The sequence below is a fragment of the Oryx dammah genome, unplaced genomic scaffold (genome assembly GCF_014754425.2).
Source record: "Oryx dammah isolate SB20612 unplaced genomic scaffold, SCBI_Odam_1.1 HiC_scaffold_13, whole genome shotgun sequence".
NCBI lineage: Eukaryota > Metazoa > Chordata > Mammalia > Artiodactyla > Bovidae > Oryx > Oryx dammah.
In genome coordinates, this window is record NW_024070197.1 from 62,840,739 (window position 1) to 62,864,868 (window position 24,130).

General features: G+C 43.5%; 1 protein-coding gene across 2 annotated transcripts; it reads left to right on the top strand.

The window, feature by feature from the left end:
- The first annotated feature begins 278 nt into the window (after positions 1–278).
- DDX19B (DEAD-box helicase 19B) lies at positions 279–20,913 on the top strand. Of its 2 annotated transcripts, XM_040253540.1 has the most exons (12): positions 279–466; positions 8,515–8,563; positions 9,428–9,481; positions 10,695–10,830; positions 11,043–11,135; positions 13,358–13,460; positions 14,025–14,139; positions 15,514–15,691; positions 16,048–16,285; positions 16,816–16,978; positions 17,422–17,613; positions 17,954–20,913. In XM_040253540.1, the coding sequence occupies exons 1-12, from the start codon at positions 410–412 to the stop codon at positions 18,013–18,015; spliced, it is 1,440 nt and encodes a 479-aa protein (XP_040109474.1). In that variant the 5' UTR covers positions 279–409; the 3' UTR covers positions 18,016–20,913. The 2 variants fall into 2 exon arrangements, with proteins under 2 accessions (XP_040109474.1, XP_040109475.1); XM_040253541.1 differs by lacking the exons at positions 8,515–8,563; positions 9,428–9,481 and having other exon boundaries at positions 308–466.
- The last annotated feature ends 3,217 nt before the right edge of the window (positions 20,914–24,130 follow it).

Sequence of the window (24,130 nt, forward strand, 5' to 3'; positions counted from 1 at the left end):
TAAGGAAATCCATAATGGTTTTGTGTATTGGTACATTCAATGTATATGAGCATGTTCTATGTCGCCGTGCTGGAGGAAAATGTGGTTTTGCTCTTTGGTTGGAGAGCCAGTTGACAGGAGCTTAGGCACTTTAACATACTACCTTAGTCTACAGTTCTGGACGTTGGATAACAAACTTAAGAGCAATGAAGAGGTGGAGGTTTGAAGGCGACAAAAACGCCAGCCCAAAGAGGGAGAGGGTTCGGCGGGCCGGCGCGGACTCTGACGTCACTGGGGCGCGCCGCTTCCGGTCCCCAGCTCCGGAGCCAGTGACTTCCCCCTCCCCGGGGCCGGAGCCTCCGGATTGCTGATCGCGCTGCACAAGCCGCCGCGTTCGCCAGCACCTGCGTCCCAGCCTGTGCCCGTGACCATGGCCACCGATTCATGGGCCCTGGCGGTGGACGAGCAGGAAGCGGCAGCCGAGTCGGTGAGTTGGTTTCAGCCGTGAAAAGGTCAGGGGGCCGGTTTTGGCCGGGGATCAGATCCTGGAAAAAGTCACTCCCTGGGTTGGTCCAAGCTGGGATGGGGTGCGTGTGGGGATGGAGCCTAGACCCTGAGCTGGCTTTGTTTCCCCACCCGGCAGCTTCCCCCAAGTTACGTAAGCACAGGTGAGCGCTCCCGTCGGGAAAGAGCCAGCCGCCCGCCTGTCTTCTTGGAGTCAGGATTGCTCTTACCGCCCTGAACTGTAATAATCGCCTATTTAGGTGTCATTTTCCACATCCCATTCTGAGCTGCTTGTGTCCAGGAACCATGGCTTACTCATGTTTGTGTGCTTCCTCAGCTTGCTCACTGATGATGAATGATCCACTCTGTGGGCCCGGCAGTCAGTAAATCTTCTCGTGATCCGCTTAACTTTGTTGTGGGCCTGACACACAGTAAGCAAGTTATATGTTAAACAGTACTGTGTAGAATTAATTTTTCCCGCCTAAACACTCGCATTATGATAGTACTTTGAACCGCTTTTTTGGTACCTCAGTTCAGTTCAGTCACTCAGTCGTATCCGACTCTTTGCGACCCCATGAATCGCAGCACGCCAGGCCTCCCTGTCCATCACCAACTCCCGGAGTTCACCCAAACTCATGTCCATCGAGTCAGTGATGCCATCCAGCCATCTCATCTTCTGTCGTCCCCTTCTCCTCCTGCCCCCAATCCCTCCCAGCATCAGAGTCTTTTCCAATGAGTCAACTCTTGGCATGAGGTGGCCAAAGTACTGGAGTTTCAGCTTCAGCATCATTCCCTCCAAAGAAATCCCAGGGCTGATCTCCTTCAGAATGGACTGGTTGGATCTCCTTGCAGTCCACGGGACTCTCAAGAGTCTTCTCCAACACCACAGTTCAGAAGCATCAGTTCTTCGGAGCTCAGCCTTCTTCCCAGTCCAACTCTCACATCCCTACATGACCACTGGAAAAACCATAGCCTTGACTAGACAGACCTTTGTTGGCAAAGTAATATCTCTGCTTTTTAATATGCTATCTAGGTTGTGAATTTCTGGAGAACAAAGACTTAGTATTTTTTTTTTTTATAAGTGATAAAGTTTCATATGCACCTAAGGAGTCAGTTTTTTCCTCCCCAAAGAAAACGGCTGTTTCTCTTGACATTGATCTACGATATTGACCTCCTTGTTCCCTGAATTACATGCTTGCTTTGCTACTTCTTCAGTTTTCCGTTTTAGGTGTTTATTGATTTTGACACTTGGGTCCATCCTCCTTTTCCCACCACAGAAGCACACCTTCCTATTCCTCATCTTTCCACTGTGATTTTAGTTAGATCAGTTTTCTGTGTTTATATTAATAACTCAAATATTTTTCCTATACGATTTTTTCCTTGGAATTTATGTTTTTGTTTTGTGCTTATCACCAGTTCAACCTCAGGCTCTTTGCTAATCGTCCAAGTTTATCTCAAGATGTCCCCACACACCAGGTACTCTGTTAGTTCTGTTTCTCCAAGGTCTTGTAGCCTGTTTTGAACTGTACGAATTGCCCCAATTTGTTTTAGGGGTTGGAGGGGAACAGGGCAAATTTCTCTTTGCCCTCATTCAGGGGACTTGCCCCTCTTCTCTTGTACTGGATCCTTTCATTTCTTCACCCCCCTCTACATCTTTCTGGATTTGGTGCAGTCATATATCTATCAGCTTTCTGAAGGTATATGGGAAGTCAATTTTTTAAGATATTGCCTTTCTGAAATTAGCTTATTTTGCCCTATCACTTGAATAATAGAATTGCTGGGTGTAGCCTTAATTGTAGGTTGGAAATTATTTTCCTGCCAATTAAAAAAAATTTTTTTTTAATTTATGTCTGTGCTGGGTCTTAATTGCTGCTTAGGCTTTTCTCTAGTTGTGACGTGTGGGCTTCTCACCATGGTTTCTCTTATCGCAGAGCACGGGCTCTAGGGTGTGTGGGCTTCAGTACCTGCGGTTTGCGGGTTCAGGAGTTGCAGTTCCCGGGCTCGGGTTCTAGAGCACAAGCTCAGTACTTGTGGTCCCCGGGCTCAGTCGCCCCATGACATGTGGGATCTTCCCAAATCAGGGATTCAACCTATGTCTCCTGCACTGGCAGAGAGATTCTCTACCACTGAGCCACTAGAGAAGCCCCATCTGCCAAATTTTAAAGACATTGTTCTACTGCCTTCTAGATTTCTGTATTTGTTGTTGAGATGTCTGAGACCATCCTGATTACTGATGTGACCCCTTTTTCCCTTTCTAAACTTGAAGAATCTTCTGTTTGTCTCCATTCATCAGAAAATTCATGATAATGTGTCTTGATATGGGTTTATTTTCATTCATTTTATTATGCACGGGGTGGGAACTTCATTCTGAAAACTCTTGCCCTTGTGTTATGGGAAGTTTTCTTGAAATTTTTCATAGTTGATTTCTTCTCCTTTGTTTTTATTGTCATTCCCTCATTTCAGACTCTTATTAGCTGAATGTTGAATCTCATTAATTAAAAAAATTTTTAAAGTCAATTTTATTGTGATATAGTTTAAAGTAAAATTCACCTTGTGCTACAATTCTGTGAATTTTGACAGAGGCATACAGTCCTGTCACTACCACCACAATCAAGATATAGAACGTTTCCACCACTCTAAAAAGTTCCCCAAAACTTTTTTTGCATTCACTTTCTTGCCTCTACCCTTCTCTGGCAGCTGCTAATATGTTTTCTGTCATTTTACTTATACCTTTTCCAAAATGTAGTATAAATGGTATTATACAGTATTGCAAACCTTTTGAAAAATCTGGCTTTCAGTAGTTTGTTCTTTTTTATTGCTGGGTAGTATTCCATGTATGGGTGTACCACAGCTTGCTTTACCTTCTGTCGATGAACATTTGGGTATTTTCTAGTTTGAGGGTATTTATGAATAAAGCTGTTATATACATTAGCATATACAGATTTCAGTATGGACTTATGTCTGCATTTCTCTTTGGTAGATATCTAGTAGTGTGATTTGCTGGGTTATATGTTAAGTGTATGTTTAAATTTGTAAGTTATGTACCAAACTGTTTTCCAAAGGGCTGTAGCATTTTGTATTACCACCAGCAACATGTGAGAGCTCTAGTTGCCACCCATTCTCAGCAGCACAGCATGGCCAGTTTGTTCCTCCATTCTAATAGGTGCATAGTGATATCTTACAAGGCTTTAAGGTACATTTCCCTAATGACTGCGAGGAGATCCAACCAGTCCATCCTAAAGGAAATCAGTCCTGAATGTTCACTGGAAGGAATGATGTTGAAGCTGAAACTCCAATACTTTGGCGACCTGATGTGAAGAGCTGACTCATTTGAAAAGACCCTGATGTTGGGAAAGATTGAAGGCTGGAGAAGGGGACGACAGATGATGAGATGGTTGGATGGCATCACCGACTCCATGGACATGAGTTTGAGTAAACTCTGGGAGTTGATGGTGGACCGGGAAGCCTGGTGTGCTGCAGTCTGTGGGGTCCCAAAGAGTCAGACACGACTGACCGACTGAACTGAACTGAATGACTAATGATGTTGAGCGTCTTTTTATGTGCTTTGCCATCGGTATGACTTCTTAAAGTGGCTTTTCAGATCTTTTGGCAATTAAAAAAAAACTGCTTGACAATTTAAAAAAATGATTGTTTTCTTATTATTGAGTTGGGAGAATTCTTCATGTATTCTGGATACAAGTCCTTTATCAAATATGTCATTTGCATAAATATTCCCCCTGACTGAAACTTAACATTAAAATTTTCTTAACAGTACTTTTTGAAGAACAGATACTTTCAATTTTGGTTAATTCTAATTTTTCAATTTTTTCATGATTAGTTCTTTCTGTGTTCTAAGAAAAATACCTTACCCAAGTCCACAAAGGTTTTCACCTGTATTTTCTTCCAGAAGATTTGTGGCTCTGAATGTCACATTTATGACTATGATCCATTTTGAGTTGATTTTTTATGTAGTAGGAAAATTGGATCAACATTACCACAGTCAATTTGAGAACATTTTCATCATCCCAAGCCCCCTATTTCTCCTCGGCCCAGCCCTTTGTAGCCACTAACCTGTTTTCTGTCTCTTTAGATCTGCCTATTCAGGACGCTGCATGTAAATGGAATCCCATCATATGTGCTCTTCTGTGGCTGGCTTCTTTCACTGAGCACATTTCCAGGGTTCCTCCAAGTTGCGGCATATATCAATACTTCATTGATTTTTGTTGCCAAATGATGATATATAGATATGCCACGTTTTATTTATCTATTCGTCGGTGTCCTCTGATGGGCATTTGAATTATTTCTACTTTTTAGCTATTATGAATAAGGTTGGTACGATCATTAGGTACAAGTTTTTGTATGAACATACATTTTCAATTCACTTGGGTATCTATCTAGAAGTGGCATTGTTGGATTATATAGTGACTCTGTGTTTAAGTTTTGAAGAACTGCTATACTGTTTTCCAAAGTGACTGCATCATTGTATCATCTTTATTATTATTTTTTTGAGATTAGTATCACCTATGAGAGGCTCTATTGTGTAGAAGTTAAGACCTAAGACTTTGTAACCAGACAGACTTGGATTTGTATTCTGGGTCCCTCACTTATTAGTTGTACGACTTCTGGCAAATTGCTGAACTTTCTGTGCCTCAGTTCCCACATCTGTTAAATGGGGATAAACAGAGTATCCACCTCATTAACTTTCGGACATGCCTGAAATAAGTGCTGTTTAAGTAGTAGCTATTATTATGGTTGTAGTTTTCTATAATTTAGTTTCTTTGCAGGAATCTTTTCAATTACTAGTTCATGTTGTAGAGATTAGCTGAACCTGGATAAGTTTTATTCTGAAACTGAACAAATGAGTAAAGACACCTGTGTCCTTCTGTTTTGTGGAACGCCCCCTGAGAACCTCCACAGGGATGGCACGATGCGGGTGACTGTGACATGCACAGTGCAAGGTGGTTGTTTACGTGCTAAATCGTGTCCAACTCTGCAGCCCCATCACTGTAGCCCGCCAGGCTCCTTTGTCCATGGGATTTTTCCAGGCAAGAACACTGGAGTGGGGTGCCATTTCCTCCTCCGGGGGATCTTCCTGACCCAGGGACTGAACCAGAGTCTCCTGCATTGGCAGGCAGATTCCTTACCACTGAGCCACAAAGGAAGCCCTTGTATTTTAAATATTCCTCTAGCTCCATTTTTTACTCCTTTAAGAAAATATTAGATCCTGTTTATGTTTATTTCCTCTTCCCTATTTGCTCTTCTTGCTTCCTGGGAAATTCCAATTCAGAGGAGGGCAAAGGGAGCAGCACTCTGAGGAGTGAGCCCCTGCAGTCTCCTAATTCACTGCTGTGCGCGGAGCAGTCCTCATTCAGCATAACTCCCTTACCATTAAATCTTCCTTCTGCTGTGTCAAGAGTCCTCTCTTGGGACTTCCCTGGTGGTCCAGTGGTTGGGACTCTGCACTCCAAATGAGCGGGGCACAGGTTCAATTCCTGGTTGGGGAACTAGGATCCCTCATGCTGCAAGGTATGGCTTAAAAAAAGCAAACAATCCTTTCTCAGGTAGCTTTTGAATAAAATACAGTGTATAACTTACAGTTTCCAATTATTTTTACATATCTTTAAAACTAAAATATTAATTAAAGGCATTAAAAATGTAGATATTATAAGGTGGGTATTTTGGCTTTTGGTTAATCTTCTTGGATTGCAAAGTGGTGTTGAGTGAAGTTGCAAGAGAAACTGGTTTCTCCTTTTGGTCCAAGTAAGCAAAGCAAAGGAAGAAATCTGAAGTAACTGGACTTAATCAGAAGTTTCAGCGTTCAGTTCACTGACACTGTAGTGGATGATGCAAACCTCGTTGTCCTGGTGCTTTTGCTGTATAGGCTTTGAGATTGCTACAGCCAAGTGAGGGCCAGAGTATGTTTTCTGAATCTGCTGGAACCTCTCCAGAATTCTGATACACTGTAATCAGAACATCTCTTCATTTCATTTACATTGTTGCAATGTATAGAGAAAGTTGATGGCATTTTATTTAACTACTTTATTTACTCTGTTAGCTTCAATTTTAACAATATACCAACAAAAAAATAGGTTGTCCTTTTATCATTGAATATTACAGTAAAGGATATTTCTAACTTATACATCAACCCTGTCCCTTATTTTAGGTAGCAGTTATCACCCTAGGAGTACTATTAACCCTGCTCTTGTAAATATTGGCAGTAAGTCTGTGTGTTTTTTTTTTTTTTAACAGCCTTAAATATTAGGCTTAAACTAGGTTCATTGGCAGGAGGTGGAAGACTTCAGTGATGACTAGAATATATTAAGCACCTACTACATATATGGGGCTTCCCAGGTGGCTCAGTGGTAAAAAATTTGCCTGCCAAGCAGGAGACCTGGGTTCGATCTCTGGGTTGGGAAGATCCCCTGGAGAAGGGACCAGCTACCCACTCCAGTATTCTGGCCTGGAGAATTCCATGGATGGTCCCTGGGGTCGCAGAGTCAGACACAACTGAGTGGCTTTCACTTTATATTTCATATACTGTGCTGGTTTCCGCATCATCCATCAGTGTGCTCTGTGTCCTTCAGAATTAATGAAGGATTGTTACTGTTTATAGTGGTTTCCTTATTTGCCAGTTTCCCTTCTTGCCAGCCTCTCCAGTGTCTTTTCCCCCTTCCTCTTCCCTCCACCCCAACACCAAAGTAGACAGACACCAGAAACTCCCTTTACAGTTTCCATCAATAGAAGTGAAGTTCCTCCATTCCCAGCTAACCACTCATTAAATGTTTTTTCATTCCTCTCTCCACTTAAAAAACAGAAATGAACCTCAAGACATAGAAAACCTGAGCAGGTGGTGCTTTAAGAAGCAGCCATTTGATAATGGTGTTTTTCATTCTTTTTCCCTTCTCTCCATGATGTCTTAAGCCCTACTTAATATTTTGACCAGAGCACCTGCTCTGTCCTTGATCCAAAGGTAAACTAAAAATAGAAATACCCCCTGACTGTATCTTCTGTTCTAGTCTTTCCTTTTTTCTCCTTTTGGCTTTTTTGAGGTATAATTGACAAATTTTTATAATAATAGGGGAGATAAGTCCTTTTAGGATATCCCTAACAGTGTTTGATCAAAGTCCTACTAAATCTTTCTTTAAAATGTCTTTCCTCTGTCCCCTTCCTTTCTATTCCACTTCATCCTGTCCTGTACCGTGATTGCACAGTGTGCCATGGTGCTCTAGGCTGTTCCCGATTTAAATGCCAGACATCCAGCACAAGGCAACCTGAACGAGAGGCTGCACCGTGGCGTGCTCTGGCCCTGCGGCCTGAACCAGCCTGAAGCATAACTGATCCGCGCCCACAGATGCTTTTCATCACAGACCTCCCACCTCAGCGTTCTCTGTTTGAAGAATGACTGCATTTTCCAGTATCTCTTTAAATTTTCTCGTTTGAAAAATGAGAGTGACAACTCACATGGTATTCTGTTAGAGATTGTGAGAAGGTGTGTAATCAGTGCGTTAAGCAAACTCACAAATTATAATTATTTCTAGGGATTGCAGTTAGGAAGTGTGGATTTTGAGCTGTTGTGTAACCATTTTTTTCTACTGCTGTTGCTAACTCGTGTCCAACTCTGAAACCCCATGGACTGTAGCACACCAAGCTTCCCTGTCCTTCACTATCTCCCAGAGTTTGCTGAAATTCATGTCCATTGTATCGGTGATACTATCCAACCATCTCATCCTCTGTCACCCACTTTTCCTCTTGCCCTCGATCTTTGCCAGCATCAGGGTCTTTTTCAGTGGCTCTTTGCATCAGGTGACCAAAATACAGGAGCTTCAGCTTCAGTACTGCTGTACTTGTGGGATATTTTGTTTATTCTCACTCTAATGTTTAGTAAACAAAAGGAGCCCAGCAGAATAGGCTAATGAATAATAGGTCACCAGAGTGGTTCATTTCTTCCCAGCTTCACTGGGGGAGGCACTATTGATGCAAAATCTTTTAAGTGATTTTCCTGACCCTTCTCCCCCCATATTCTCCATTTAGCTGAGCAACTTGCGTCTTAAGGAAGAGAAAATAAAACCAGATGCCAATGGTGAGTAACTAAATGCTATTCTGAAAACAAAAAATGATTTCCTTTAGTATTTGTTTTAATATAACAACTGGAAAAAAAATTATATACATACCAGACAGGAGACAGGCAGATACTGGCAGTTATTTGATTTGAGAATCAACAAACTGGATTGTTTTGTTATGCTTCATATAAATATGAGGATAACTAATTGGCTTATAAATTATTAAATATATCACTAACCATGAAAATATACTGCCAATGATTATTTATTTTTTAAAATATTCCTGAATTTGAGATGAGATACACAAAGTATGAGCACCCTGAGGGCTAACCTGTTGTAATTATTCTGAAATCATATTTACAAAATCTAAGATATCTATTGAATTTTTGTTCATGTATTTAAAGTTGTAAGGGAGAAATTGTAACATTTACCTTACTCAGATCTTTTTCTGTATATCTTAATATAACTACAACACTGAATATCTGTTTCTATTAATCAACGGTTTATACATATAGACTCTGACTGGCACTGTGGTGTTTATATATTGATGAAACATGATTTGCATAGGTATTCCTCTGTTGAGCGTCAAGGTCATGTAATCATCTTTCTATACCATTTGAGAAATGCTGATGCTGTGAGGGATTCATAGTTTTTGAGGTTCAGTGAGCGGGCTTGGAATAGGAAAGAACTGGAAAGTAAGCATCAGTTTTCATACCTTTGCTTATATAGTAACAATAAAATGTTTTTCTGTGTGGCTTGGTTTCCTCATTTATTTTTTTGCTCCCCAGGCCTTTACATTTCTAGTGTCTCATAGAATTTGAACTGTCTCAGCTCTTGGGTATGGGATGTGATTTTGAATGACGGCCACTTTGTGTCTGATAAAGGTGCTGTTGTCAAGACCAATGCTAATGCAGAGAAGGCTGATGAAGAAGAGAAAGGTAACCTAGCCTAGAGTTATGTATACATGGAGTTCTACAGTCTAAGAGAATGGAGTGTTAGGAGGTTTCATTTTTGCCCTGTGACTTGGCTAGAGTTTAATGGAAGTCACAGCGCTAGTGTTCTCTCCTAACTCAGTCGGTAAAGAATCTGTCTGTAATGCGGGGGACCCAGGTTCCACTCTTGGGTTGGAAAGATCCCCAGGAGAAGGAAATGGCAACCCACTCCCATATTCTTGCCCGAAGAATTCCATGGACGGAGGAGCCTGGCGTGCTACAGTCCATGGGGTCACAAAGTCAGACACGACTTAGCGACTAAACCACCACCACCACCACAGTGCTAGTAAAAATTCAATAAAGTCATTGGTAAAAGGATCCTAGGAGGTTTATACCAACCTGCCAATGGACTTCCCTGGTGGCTCAGATGGTAAAGCATCTGCCGCGTTTTAGCGGGAGCCCAGGGTTCAGTGCCTGGGTTGGGAAGATCTGGAGAAGGAAATGGCAACCCATTCCAGTATTTATTCTTGCCTGGAGAATCCCATGGACGGAGGAACCTGGTAGGCTACAGTCCATGAGGTCGCAAAGAGTCAGACACAACTGAGCGACTTCACTTTCTTTCTTTCTAAAGGGATTCTAATTCTTTACGTTTTAGAGAAATTTTACTTTGAATGGATAATAAACTTTAACAGCAGCAGGAAATATTCCCTGAATGATTACCTTGTACAGGTCTTTATAAAAGATATTTTAACTTGCATCTCCATTTTCTAATAAAATTATATTTGATGATATTTTGACAATTTAACATAAATAACAAGATGCAAACAGCTTATCCAATATCAAGATACAGACTTTGTCAATTTGTTTTTTTTTCCCCATTATTGTGATGGGGTTTTTAAACTCATCATTTTAAAATTTATTTTGGGTACATATTGGAGAGTAAATGTTTGGGTTTTGAGAGGAGGAACTTCAAGAAAGGAGAGTTGTTAGGAATAGAGTTCTGGAGAAGAATATGAGGCCCCAACAGATATGAGCATCATAAATTTTGCTTTTAATAAACTTTTAATTATATTTATAAATCAGAACTAAACTCTACCTTGAATTAGGAGTCCCAGTACAAATACATGTTATTGCTTAAAATACTAATGGCAGCTGAATTCAGAGGAGATCATGCTAGATTTCATGGACTTCTAAAAATCTTCGTGCTTTTTTCCTATAGAGGACAGAGCCGCCCAGTCCTTACTCAACAAGCTGATCAGAAGCAACCTTGTCGATAACACCAACCAAGTGGAAGTCCTGCAGCGGGATCCCAACTCCCCGCTCTACTCAGTCAAGTCCTTCGAGGAGCTTCGGCTGTGAGTACCTTCTGACTCTCCCAAGTTTAATAAAAGTTTAATAAAAGAATTTAGCTGCTTTGGGTTAGTAAGTAAAATTTCCTGGTAATTTGTAAAAGCTTTAGCTACACACATACATCGTGCCCTATTCACAGTTTTAGTATTGTTAGCTAGATACTTGGCTTCTGTCTTTAACCAGAGACTGTGATTTTCATTTTAAATTGTTTTTCTAGGAAACCACAGCTTCTCCAAGGAGTCTATGCCATGGGCTTCAACCGTCCATCCAAGATACAAGAGAATGCATTGCCTTTAATGCTTGCTGAGCCGTATGTGTCCTGATGCACCTCTATCCCATGTTACTTTTTTTTTTACTTTCATTATTAAAAATATATATATACATGTTCATTTTAGAAGTTAGAAAACAATGAAAAATGAGAAAAGAAAAAATTTGTTATCTCCCTCCCCTCCACACTATTAATATTTGGAGTAGAGACTTCTAGATGTTTTTCTATGTAAACTTGGATTTGTATACTTTTTGCTTAAAGGAACCATATAAAATGGTTAAATACTTTCTTTGATATGATAATTATATGATAATATTTCTATATTGGTAAATACATGTACATTTATACCATTTATATACACCATGATTTCATTATATGAGTAAGTAAAATATATGTGTCAAATGTAGATGACAAAAACTGAACAGGGATTGAGGCGATCAGAACAGTACCAGTGCTAACATTGGTTTCTGGGGCAGTGCTGCTCACACTTTGAGAGGCATGTGAAACTCATGCAGACGCTGAGTCTAGGGTGGGGACTGAGGCTCATGGGACTCTATGAAAATGCAGACGCTGACCTCAGGGAGTCTAGGGTGGGGACTGAGGCTCACCATTCCTAAGACGCTTCCCAGTGTTTGCTGCTGGAGTCAGACCACACTTTGAGGAACAGGGTTCTAGAACATAAGGAGCTTTTTATAAAACTTTCTATAAGGAACAGGGTTCTAGAACAAAAGAAACTTTTTATATTTCATATGATTATATAAAATTGCATAAAACCCTAAACCCTGAAAACCCCTTTCCCTGTTTGTCTGAAAACAGATATTGTAGGTCTGTATTCTCTCAAAGTTTCTTATGTCCTGTGTCACAATAGTGATATTTTTTCAAGATGGTTAATGTCTTTTTTTTTTTTTAATGACATTTTGAGCATACTTAAAATGAATAAATGGAATATTTATTATATTGTTTCTAATTGCCACTTGTATTTATGGATCTTGATGCTTTCAAAGATGCTCACTGTTAGACTGTCAATGTTAGAAGAGCTCTGAGAATTTTCTAATACTTGTCCTTCATTAACTTAATTTATTGAGGACTTGGTTTGTGACACATACTGTACTAGGCACTTAGATACATTAGTGAACTAGGAACTTAGATACTTAGTGAACAAAGCAGATGAAAATTCTTGCCCACAAGGAGCTTACATTCTAGTTCAGAGTATAGATTTATTTTTATTAAAAATAAATACATAGTATGTTTAAAGGTGATAGATTGTAAATATAATTAATGCCACTGAATTGTATACTTTAAAATGGCAAATTTTATGTTATATATTTTACCACAATTAAAAAAAATCATTAAAGTCATATACCAAAAAGATTGACTTATATACTTTAAATGGATGAACTGCATGGTACATGAATTACATCTCAATAAAGCTCTCTTTTAAAAAGGCGGTAAGGGCTAAGGAGAAAAATAAACAGAGCATGATGGGAGGGGGGTTGGGAAGACCAAGACTGCAGTTTTACCCCCAATGTTTTATTATGGCAGTTTTCAGACATACAACAAAGTTGAAAGGGTTTTATAGTGAACACCTATATATGCACCTCCTAGATTCTTTCACTGACACTTTCCTGTGCTTTATCATGTATCGGCCCACCAATACCTCTTGCTTTTTAAGGCATTTCAAAGTAAGTTGCAACTTTAAATCACGTAGTTAGGGTGGAATCTCATTAAATAGGTGATATCTGAGCAGAGACTTGAAGGAGAAGAGAGAGTTGGCATGCTGTCACAGGGACAGCTACCCCAGGCAGTGTCTAGCTGCTGCAGAAGCCCGAGGACGAGAGCATGGCTGGTATGTTCTGAGCAGCTCTGGGGCAGCTGCGGAGGTGGAGCGGAGTGAGGGAGCTGTAGCAGGTGAGAACGGAGGACTAGCGGGGAGCCCCTTCAGGTGGGGCCGGCCTTATAGGGCATGATAAGAAGTTTAACTTTTTCTCTGAATGAAATCTGGAGGGAATGGGAGGTTTTTGAGCAGAAAAGAATAATCACTCACTGCTACGTCAAGAGTAGATAAAAGATAAGAAGTGCTTCAAATTCCACCATAAAATCCTCTATCTGTGAAGCTAGCTTATGTACTCTACTACAGAAGCCAAAGCCGCCACCTGTCAAGCAAGCCGAGATACTCATTATTTAATTAAGCTTTATTCTTCATTTTTATTCACTGAAAGAATACATGAGATTTAAACTCCTAAACAGTTTGTTTTCTTGTGCAGCCCACAGAACTTAATTGCCCAGTCACAGTCTGGTACTGGTAAAACAGCTGCCTTTGTGTTGGCCATGCTCAGCCAAGTAGAACCAGCCAACAGACACCCCCAGGTAAGGGCTTGGTGAAGCTGAGTTTTCTAACTCATAACTAGAAGGGAAATGCCATTTGATGAATTAAAAGATGAGCTATGTATTACTTTTTACATCAACCAGAACCCCTTAAGTTGAGCACAAATAACATGGTTGATCTTCCAATGATATAAAAAATCCTTTTTCCTTTTCAATGACATGCCATTCCTAGGATAGTGCTTACAGGCTATGCTCCTTTAGCTGTAGGAAAAAGCTCCTTAATCTCCATCATCCATTAGGAAGTTCTGAGAACCTTCTGAGTGAGAGAAAAGGAAGGTAATCTCCAGCTGGAATTTCAGATCCCTGCTCACATGTGATTTTTGGTACTCCAGTAGCCAAATAGCTGTTCTCAAGTGTCTACCCAGCCAGAGTTCTGACCCCTGAGAATTGTACTTCCAACTTTGCAGCTTAAACAGTCAAATGGTGTGCACTCTGTATATTCTTCCCTTCAGCCTCAGCTGGAGGAATCATCAAGTCCTAATAGTAATTCCCCAGTGCATAACAGTGAGTGTCTTGAATTCTCTCTCTGCACTCTTTCCCCACCAGTGTCTGTGCCTCTCCCCAACATATGAGCTTGCCCTTCAAACAGGAAAAGTGATTGAGCAGATGGGCAAATTTTACCCTGAACTGAAGCTAGCTTATGCTGTTCGTGGCAATAAGTGTGAGTATGAATATGTGATCCTAGTTAATTAAGGTAATAACTTTTTATTTTGAAAAATCCAAAAACATATGCAGTAGTTGAAATTTACAATAAACAACATGTGCCTTCTACCTGGATCTGAAAAGTTAACATGTTGCCATATTTGCTTTACGTATTATGTGTATCTTGGGCGGAGGGTGAATCATTTGAAGATAAATTGTAGGGGACTTCCCTGGTGATCCAGTGGCTAAGACTCTGAGCTCCCAAAACAGGAGGCCTAGGTTCAATCCCTGGTCAGGGAACTAGATCACACAAACCGCATCTAAGTCTGCTTGCCACAACTAAAGATCCCACATGCCACAGCTTAAAAAAAAAAAGGTCCCGTGTGACACAACTAAGACCCAGTGCAGCCAAATATTTTTAAAACGAAAGAAAACTGTAGACATCGCGACTCTTTATTTCAAAGTAATTTAGTATGCATTTCATAGTAAGAGCATTCTTCGCCATACAGACAATACCCATATCACAACCAACAAAATTACAGATTCTCTGATAACTAGCATCTTTTCCATTTTAATTTCCCCCCTAATTGTTCCAGAAGTGTTTATGGTTTTTTTGTTGAACCAAGACTGAGTCAGTATATATGCATTACATTTGGTTGTTGTATCTCTTTAGTTTCTTGCAGTCTAGAATAGTCCCTTCACATCCCCACCCCCACCCCAGCAACTATGTTACATTTATTTTGAGCAGACCAGTTGCTTATAAAATGTTACAAATTCTGACACTCCTGTTCACTATTAGTACTGGAAGTCCTAGCCAGAGCAATTAGACAAAACAAAAGAAATAACATATATCCAAATAAGAAAAAAATAAAATAAAATGTTACAAATTCTGGATTTGTTTAATAGCCTAATTTTTAAAATGTCACTATTAGAGTAAAAATGTTCTAGAATGTTCATGGCAATTAACTCTGGGAGATATTTTTATTATTTTCTTTATCTACTCTACTTTTGCTTGTTTTACAACAAACTAACTTTGAAAAAGTCTACTTGTGTGGAAATGCAAACCCAGGCTAGGCAGAATAATGTTGACAAAGAAATACAGGTATGAAATCCTTGAAAGAGGTTGATGATTATAGAGAATGTAAAAGAATACTACTGAAGAGGTTTTCATCTCATGGTTCATGCCTTTACCAAATCTTATCAGCATTGCTGTCTGTTTTTTGTGTATATGTTCATTAAATACTATAGTGCTATCCTGACCTTGCCTTAAAATATTAATGCAAACATCAAAACAATTGCTTTAAAATACATCATAGCTTTAAAATTGCTTGGAGAGTGAACCTGGCTTTTCATGGGAAATACCCATGAAACAAAACACATCTTGTCTCCACAGTGGAAAGAGGTCAGAAAATCAGTGAGCACATTGTCATTGGCACCCCGGGGACCGTTCTGGACTGGTGCTCCAAGCTCAAGTTCATCGACCCCAAGAAGATCAAGGTGTTTGTTCTGGACGAGGCTGACGTGATGATAGCCACTCAGGGCCACCAAGATCAGAGCATCCGCATCCAGAGGTAGGGCCTCGAGCCAGGAGGGACTTCTCAGCTCCCGACCTGCAGTTCCTGCACCTGCTACCTCACACTCCCCTTCTTGCCCCTGCCAGGCTCTTCACAGCTCTCAGGGGCATTTGTTTGATGGGCCATTTCCATGTCAGCGCTGAGCACGCCCCCTGCCCGGGTTAAGGAGGGAGACTCAGGGACTCTCGGTCACCCATCCCTGCCCCACGTTTGCTCCCCCTTCCTCCCCACAGCTGCTCCCCGCTGCCCCTTCCTGGGGACTCAGGTCATCAGGCCTGGGGAGGCTGTGCCCTGGTCCTTCCAGGGAAAGCCCGGGTCAGGGTCAGGCTGGACACCTGGGGCTCCCCTTGCAGGATGCTGCCCAGGAACTGCCAGATGCTGCTTTTCTCTGCCACCTTTGAAGACTCTGTCTGGAAATTTGCCCAGAAAGTGGTGCCCGACCCGAACATCATCAAACTGAAGCGTGAGGAGGAGACACTGGACACCATCAAGCAGTATTACGTCCTGTGCAACAGCAGAGATGAGAAGTTCCAGGCCTTGTGTAATATCTACGGGGCCATCACCATTGCTCAAGCCATGATCTTCTGCCACGTGAGTGGTAGCAGCAGGAGGAGGCCTGCAGGGTGGGGGTGGGGGGGCCCCTGGAGGATGTGGCCCCGCCCCTCCCACTCAGACAGCTCCACTTATTGCCGGGGACTGTTAACTGCCTGTGGCTGGAAAGGAAATAAACTCAGTCCCAGGACCTAGTCTCTCAGGTTGTAATGAGTTGTAAGGGGAAGACTGAAGACCTAACCTTCTCTGGTCCCTACTTCTTAGAGATTACTTGGGGGGGAAAAATGCCAAATACCTTCCAATGAAATAATTTTAAAGTATTAAGAATGTAGACTATTTCAGAATGAAGATGTTTGGCTCAAACCACAATAACACTAAGATCACTGATATACTTTATTCCCTCAAAATCATGTTGCTAAAAAATATTCAGAAACTTGAAGCCCATCTTGCTGACTGAACTCAGTAGAGCGTTCATGTATGTTAATAGCAAAAAAGCCACTTTTCTGCAGGTGTCTTCTTTTTTTTTTTTTAACAGGGATCTTCATTTAAAACAATTTTTTTCACTCCAGACCCGCAAAACAGCTAGCTGGCTGGCCGCGGAGCTCTCAAAAGAAGGCCACCAGGTGGCTCTGCTGAGCGGTGAGATGGTGGTGGAGCAGAGGGCTGCAGTGATTGAGCGCTTCCGAGAGGGCAAAGAGAAGGTTCTGGTCACCACCAACGTGTGTGCCCGCGGTGAGCAGAGACTGGGTCCTGGCCCGCCAGGCTCGGGCCCGCAGAGGGATCTTCGTGTGTGGGAGGCTGCGATGGTTTGGGGGAGATGCTGTTTTGTGGGCGAGCCTGTGGGGCTCCCTCAGCGGAGGAGAACGTCCACAGAAGCCGGGAGTCCTGGCTGGTGGCCGAGGGCGGCGCCTGCTCTTGTGGCCCCAGTGCGGCGTCAGCTGCTTCTCCAGATCCTCGAATCCAGCGGAGGCTGTGCGACTGATGCCGGAATTTGGCCAGCACCGGGACGGCCCCGTCCGCTCCCTCTGGGTCCTGCCACCTGCCCGTGTCCCAGCCCCAGAGCTGGCCTGTCGCAGACCCTGCCTTCCGCCTGAGCTTGGTGAGGGCGGGCCTGACTGGGCAGCGGCGATTTCTGTCTCCCGTCCTCACTCCCGTCCCACTCTTCCCTCACGCAGGTATCGACGTGGAGCAGGTGTCTGTCGTCATCAACTTTGACCTCCCGGTGGACAAGGACGGGAACCCGGACAACGAGACCTACCTGCACCGGATCGGGCGCACGGGCCGCTTTGGCAAGCGGGGCCTGGCGGTGAACATGGTGGACAGCAAGCACAGCATGAACATCCTGAACAGAATCCAGGAGCATTTCAGTGGGTCCCGGGAGAGCCCCTGCCGGGGCCGGGTCGTGGGGGCAGGCGGGGAGGGGGTGTCGCCATGGCCCCGAGAGGCCCTTCCCCAGGACGGGAGGTTCTCCCCGCTCCCGGAGCGCTCGGGCCGGGCCTCGCGTGACCGCCGCCTTGGCTGGGCCAAGGGGCCGGGGGCCTGGCCTGTGCCCGCCCGGTCCCGGGCGCCTGGGGGGCTCGGGGAGGCCTGCGGCGGGGGCGGGCACGTCCCAGGAGCCCCGGGTCCTCCCCGCCTGCTGCCCCTCCCCTGCCTGCGTCCCCTGAGATCTGTGCGGGGCTCTCTCTGAACCCGCCTCTCTTGCCTCAGATAAGAAAATAGAAAGACTGGACACGGATGACTTGGACGAGATTGAGAAAATAGCCAACTGAGAAGCTCCCACAGTCGCTGTGCCGTCCCCGCCCGGGACACGAGTGCTTCCACGGCGCAGCCTGACCGTCCCCGCGAGGATGACGGCACGAGTAGACAAACTGCCTACCTCATCTGAAATTACGTTTGGACTTGACAAAAATTGTGTAAATGATGGGGGAAGGTAGAAAAAAAATGGTTTACACAACTTTTGAAGATTAGGCGTGAATACACAGAAATTTACCTTTTGGAAATTCTGTTTTTTGGCCAGTGTTTTCCCCATCATAACCATAATCCAGATGTTGCGGCTGGTCGTTTGCTGAGGAGTCTCAGTGGCAGCGCAGCCTGTTGTCTGCTTAGACGTGTTGAGGCCAGCCTCCAGCCCTTATAGAAGTCAGAGTTGAGGTGAAGAGCGAACAGAGAGAGACCAAGTAGGCTAGGTTGTAAGCCAGTCGTCATGTTCGGTGTGTGGTGTGAGGCAGCAGAGGAGACGTGTGAGTTGCTGCTTTGAATCTGGGCTGGGACAGCTCATTTGAGTGTTTTAAGCCCCTACTGTCTGATGGCTACAGCAGGAAGGGATTTGCTAAGCATGACCCAAACACCAACCTGGCATCTTTGGTGTATACAAGTCTGTTGCAGACCATGGCCTAGTCTCAGCAGCTGTGATCTGTGTAGAATGCACATCTGATAACTGGTGGATCCCTTGCCTGTGCTTGAACAGTCCTTTGGAGAAGCCATCATGAAGGATTAGTGGTAGTCCTAGCTTGCCACACAGCCTGACCTTTCAGCATCTTTTTTACATCCCTAATATCACCTTGACCTCTTAGCAGCTCTAAGCAAATAATAGGTAATCTGGTTTGGAGAAACAGTGAACATTGTGTTTCAAGTTGCTAATGGCCAGGCTTAAGGCAGGTCCAGAAGTGGCCAGCAATAGTCACAAATGCTTGCTTTGCCTCTAGATTTCAGAAAGCAAGTCTGTTTGTTTGTTTAAATCAGAGCTGGGGAATGGTTTCAGAAAATTCGCCATCTTGATTATAAAGGAATTCTGAGTGTCTGCATCTGTGGTGCTCAGGACACAAACAGAAGCAACTAGGAGACACAGTGGACTCAGCCATTTCTCTCTCTTAAGGCCTCTGCTCCATCTTCACTTGGTATCTCGTGCATAAGTCAGAGTAAAGAATAGGAATGGACACCTCCTCATACCCAACCAAAGCTGTTGGTACCCAGAGTGACGAAGCACAGATGACATGAAACTGAGGTGCAAGAGCATATGAAACCCCAGCCAAGAGGAGTCCTCTCCAGCTCTTTGACAGAAGGGCCACTTCGTCTAGAATCAGGCCTGTAAGAGGGATTTTCCGTGGTGAGAACTATTTGATTCCCAGGCCTTTCTTATAGGCATTTCTGTGTTTTAGAGCCAGATTTGTCTCCTGGGAAGGGAAGGGGCCAATGCCAGCCCCCAGGTGGTTTCTCTGACTACAGACACTGCAGAGAGAACCACAGACTACCAGTCTTGCCATGTTCCCCGATAGGCACTTGACTGTGTTGAGTCTTTGTACTTCTGGCCAACTTTGAGCCACCTTGGGAGTCTTGTAAGAGAAGAAGCTTTACACAAAGTCCTGCAGACCAACCCTGAAATAAAGGCAATAATTAAAGGAGTACAGACTCCTCCTGAGGCTGCAGGTACTGAGTAGCCCGAAATCTGAGCTGGAAACGGGAAGGGATGTGCTTCAGACTCTCCAACAGCAGGAATACATGGGTATCTGAGAGAAATCTAAGTCAACAGTTCCTTATCTGGGGGCTTGGACCCCTAAGAACTCACTGGATGGGTTCCATGGAGTTTATGTAGCATTTTGAGTTTAAATGTGTTTTCCTGGGGAAAAACTCCCCAAAGAGTGTGTCTTTTTAAAAGGTAAGACTCGCTTTATGGATGGCTCTAGAAGGTCCCCCCACTGTCACTGCCATCCATACTCATTCCTGCAGTGCCTGGCTTCAGGGGGGTAATGGGTCACAGCTGTCTTTGTGACCTTGTGCCATTTTGAGACACCAATGATGTAAAAATGTATTGAGCCCTTAATGAGCTTCAGTCCCGAGTGTCTTTTGCTGTTTTTAGCAAGTTCCTATGTATGAAATGATAAACTGTGCCCTAGAACAGAGAAACTTGCTTGAAAAAGATTCTGGCCCAGCGGAAAATTCTGGATATGTTCATTATCCATAAACAATAGATTTTACTGATTTTTTGGAGTGTTCGTTGACTATATGCTTAAGAACTAATGAACTGTTAATGTATTCTTTATTGATGCTTAATGGAACTTAATTATGATGTGTTCATGTTACTAAGACATCATTTCTGAGCACACACAAAAAAGCAGCATGTTTTTCTTGCTGGTACTGGTGAAGATTTATGTATTATTCCATAGACTAGTTACCACCTAATAGTACTATCCTGTTTCAGAGTTGACACTGCTCCAACGTGAGCAGCTGGGTTGTCTCCACGGGCCAAGAGCCCTACTCAGTTGCCAAGCTACTTACCTTCATGTTTTTCTTGCTGGTAAACCAGAGGCTGCTGGCTAATCAGAAAGAAGGCCGATACCAGCAATACCTACTTACTGTTGTTATTCCAAAAAGAAATTTGTGGCTCTTAAAATTTAGACACACTAGGCAGAAATAATTTTGGGGAGAAACCCAAAGGGAAGGTTTGGAAAGAACAGATGACATCAGGGTTGAGTCACAAACGAATGACTCATGAAGTCAGGCCTGTCACCTTCACCAGGAGGGACTGGCCCATCTTCTTCACCAAAACCCTTAAGCTATTATAGATTTCAGGAACTCTCTTGATCCTGAACACAGATAAAAGATTCTCAGGAACCCCCTGCACTTTATCTGACTTTGCTTTTCCGCTTGAGAATGTTCCTTATTCTGTTGACTGACTCAGGTTGCAGCATCTTCTAAAAATGACACAGTGGAGAGGGAACCTGAAGGGCTGATGCTAGGAGGCTCCAATACCCAGAAGAGCTGTTCTGCCACTAGTATTCAGCAAAGCAAGGGGCTTTTCCTTAGCCTTAATTGTAAAGTGGAGAACAGGAGTCAGTGGAAAAAAAGAATATTATATGAAGCCTGAGAGTGGTGGCTGTCTGGGATGTCAGCTGCTCAGATGAGACACTCAGTCTCTGCTTTATCCATCTCATAGGCTGAGGTGCTTGGGTGGCAGATCTTTTATGTAGCCCTATAGCCAGTTTCTTCCAGAGGAAGGAGGGTCAAAGAGGGGGGACTATTTAAATGGAACTCTCCTGGAAGTACTAGTGCACATTTTGTGGGTCTTTACAACTGTTATATCCTCATCCATAGGCTTTCCATATTGTTGGAATTCTGCAGTTGGAGAAATGCCAAATAGTCTTGTTAGCTTAGACCCTGGTCTAGATCACCATTGACATCTGGGTCTACACTGGTCCCTAACAGTGTTCCTGTTTCTACTTGGATTTTCCTCCAGTTCATTTGCCACACAGCAGCCAGGGTGATGTTTGTAACGTTTGAGTCTGATTATCCCACTCTCCTCCTCAAGTCCTCCAGCCCTTACTTTCCATTTTCCTTAAGTGCAAACTGGGTAACATGTTTTGTGTGTGTGTGTATATCCCTAATACTTTATGTACTAGGCATTCCTCATTTGCTTTACTGCCCCCCCCGTACTCGACGCCAACTCCATCCTCACCGAAATTTCCTTTGGTGCTGGGATACGCCTTGGTGAAGTCAGTGATCCTGTGCATTTCCCTCTCCAATTTCTCATTGTGAGGCCATTATTTCCTCCCCTAGCCAGCCCACTTTGAAGCAAGAACAAAAATTCAAAGGAACTGTCGGCACTTATGGATGAGGCTAAGAATGTTTCACCTCCAGGATTGTAGCTAAGATGGGCATGTGGAAAGAGTGAGTAACTCAGGCTGCAGGTACTCAGGGAGCAGAGTGAAAGATCAGAGGATAACTTCTTCACGCCACCCCAGGGCGTCACCTGCGGCCAACCTCCTGTTCAACAGTGCTGAAAGCCCCTCGCCCTCGACAGAGCGTAGGAGAGCTGGGCGCCCGGTGTGGGGAGAGGAGCCTGCATGGAGAGCCTCTCCGCTCTGCCAAGCGACCAGGTGCACCAGCTGCTGCAGTCGCACCTCTGCTTGGAACTCCTCCCAGTTCTTCCCTCCTTGGGGCTCACTCCTGCTAGTGCTCCTCTTCCAATAGTAAAAACCGCTTCTTTGGTGCGCCTCAGTGCCCGGTCCTGATCTCTAGGGTGCCCTGTACTGGTGTCTGCACTTCCCTTACTGACATTACTGTCAGGCAACATTCTACATAAGGACTTGCCTCATGGTCCAGCGGTGAAGAATCTGCCTGGCATTGCAGGGAACACAGGTTTGATCCCTGCTCTGGGAAGATCCCACGTGGTGCAGAGCAACTAGGCAGATGCACCACAAGTACTGAAGCCCGCGTGCCCTGGGGCCTGTGCTTCACAGGAGAAGCCTCTGCAATGAGAAGCCCACGCAGTGTGACCAGGGTGGCCTCGCTGGGGCACAACTAGAGAAAGCCCGCACAAAGCAATGAAGACCCAGAGCAGTTAAAGCAACTCATTAGAAAAGTAAAGCTCTTCACAGAGGCCTTCCCTGGCGGTCCAGTGGCTAAGACTCCACTCTCCCAATGCAAGGGGCCCAGGTTTGGTCCCTGGTCAGGGAACTAGATCCCAAACGCCACAATTAAAGAGTTCGCATGCTGCAACCAAAGATCCTGCGTACTGCAACTGAAAGACTTCACATGCTGCAATGAAGACTGAAGATCTTGTGTGCTGCAACTGAAACCTGTCAATTTTTTAAAAAAAATGTCTACACGGGGACGTCTTTGGCAGTCCAGTGGTTAACACTTCCCCGTCCAGGGCAGGAGGTGCACAGCTGACCCCTGGCAGGGGAGCTAAAATACAACATGCCACAAAAAAACAAAACATAAAGCAGGAGCAATATGGTAACAAGTTCAGTAAAGACTTTACTAAAAAAAAAAGAGTCTACGTAGATTATTTACTGCTGACAACAGATGTAACAGGAATCCTAATAGGATTCCTATTCTACAGATGAGGACATACGCACAGAGGTTAAGTCACATGCCTTATATAATACACAGGTCAGAAGCAGCAAGACAGGCTACCACCTGGGGAGTGTGGCTCCAGGGCCCACATTCTTAACTGCTAGACTGCCCCTGCCTCATATACAAATAAGTACAGGTTTGGGACTACTTGTTTAGCATCCATGTTCCCTTGAGATGAAGCTGAGTAAGGGTGGGAGGTGGGTAAAATCATTCATGGCTGAACTTCTAGCTGTCAGCAGGCATGTTGCTGCTGTTAATGTGTTAAGAGTAGAGTATATTTTACATATTTTCTTTAAAAAAATTATCCCCAATCACTTTTTCATATAATTTTTTAAAAATTGTTTGATATCTGTAAGTTAGTCATCAGACCTTTGTAGGAAAAATACAAAATTGGCCTGGCTCCTGCCACTATTCCTAAATTATTTCCTGAATCTTCCAACGTTCCCCTGCCCCTTCCCCACCAGTACATACAGGCATCACAAGGGAAAAGGAGCAGTAACTCCAAGAACAGAGCCGCCATCCTGTCGCGCCCGACACAGAGTCAGACCATGGTGCTTTCTCCTAATGAACAATGCAGCCTCCAAGCAGTAACTCCACTCATGGTGAGGATGCTGGTCATTAGAGCAGCCACGTGGGAAGACAATATGTGCATAATGTGTGCATGCCCTTAACCACTTGTTTTGATGAGTGGTTAAGAACCGAGAAAATATTCTTAGCCCTCCACTTTTTAAAGTAAATTTACTACTACCTGTGTTTTTTATATTTTGTTTTCTCATTACACGGTTTTATTTTTAATTGACGTATATACAGACTGTAATGCACAAATATTAGGTGTATGATTCTACTGAGTTTTGACAATTGTATACACATGTTTAACCACCAATTAAGATCAAAACATTATTTAAAAAAAATTTTCATTGTTATCTAATCAGGGTGCAGCTGCTGACAAAATCAGTAATCACAAATGGTAGATAGAAAAGAAGCCTTTAATCTGAATGCCAAAAATCTGGGGAGATAGTGGATTCAGTG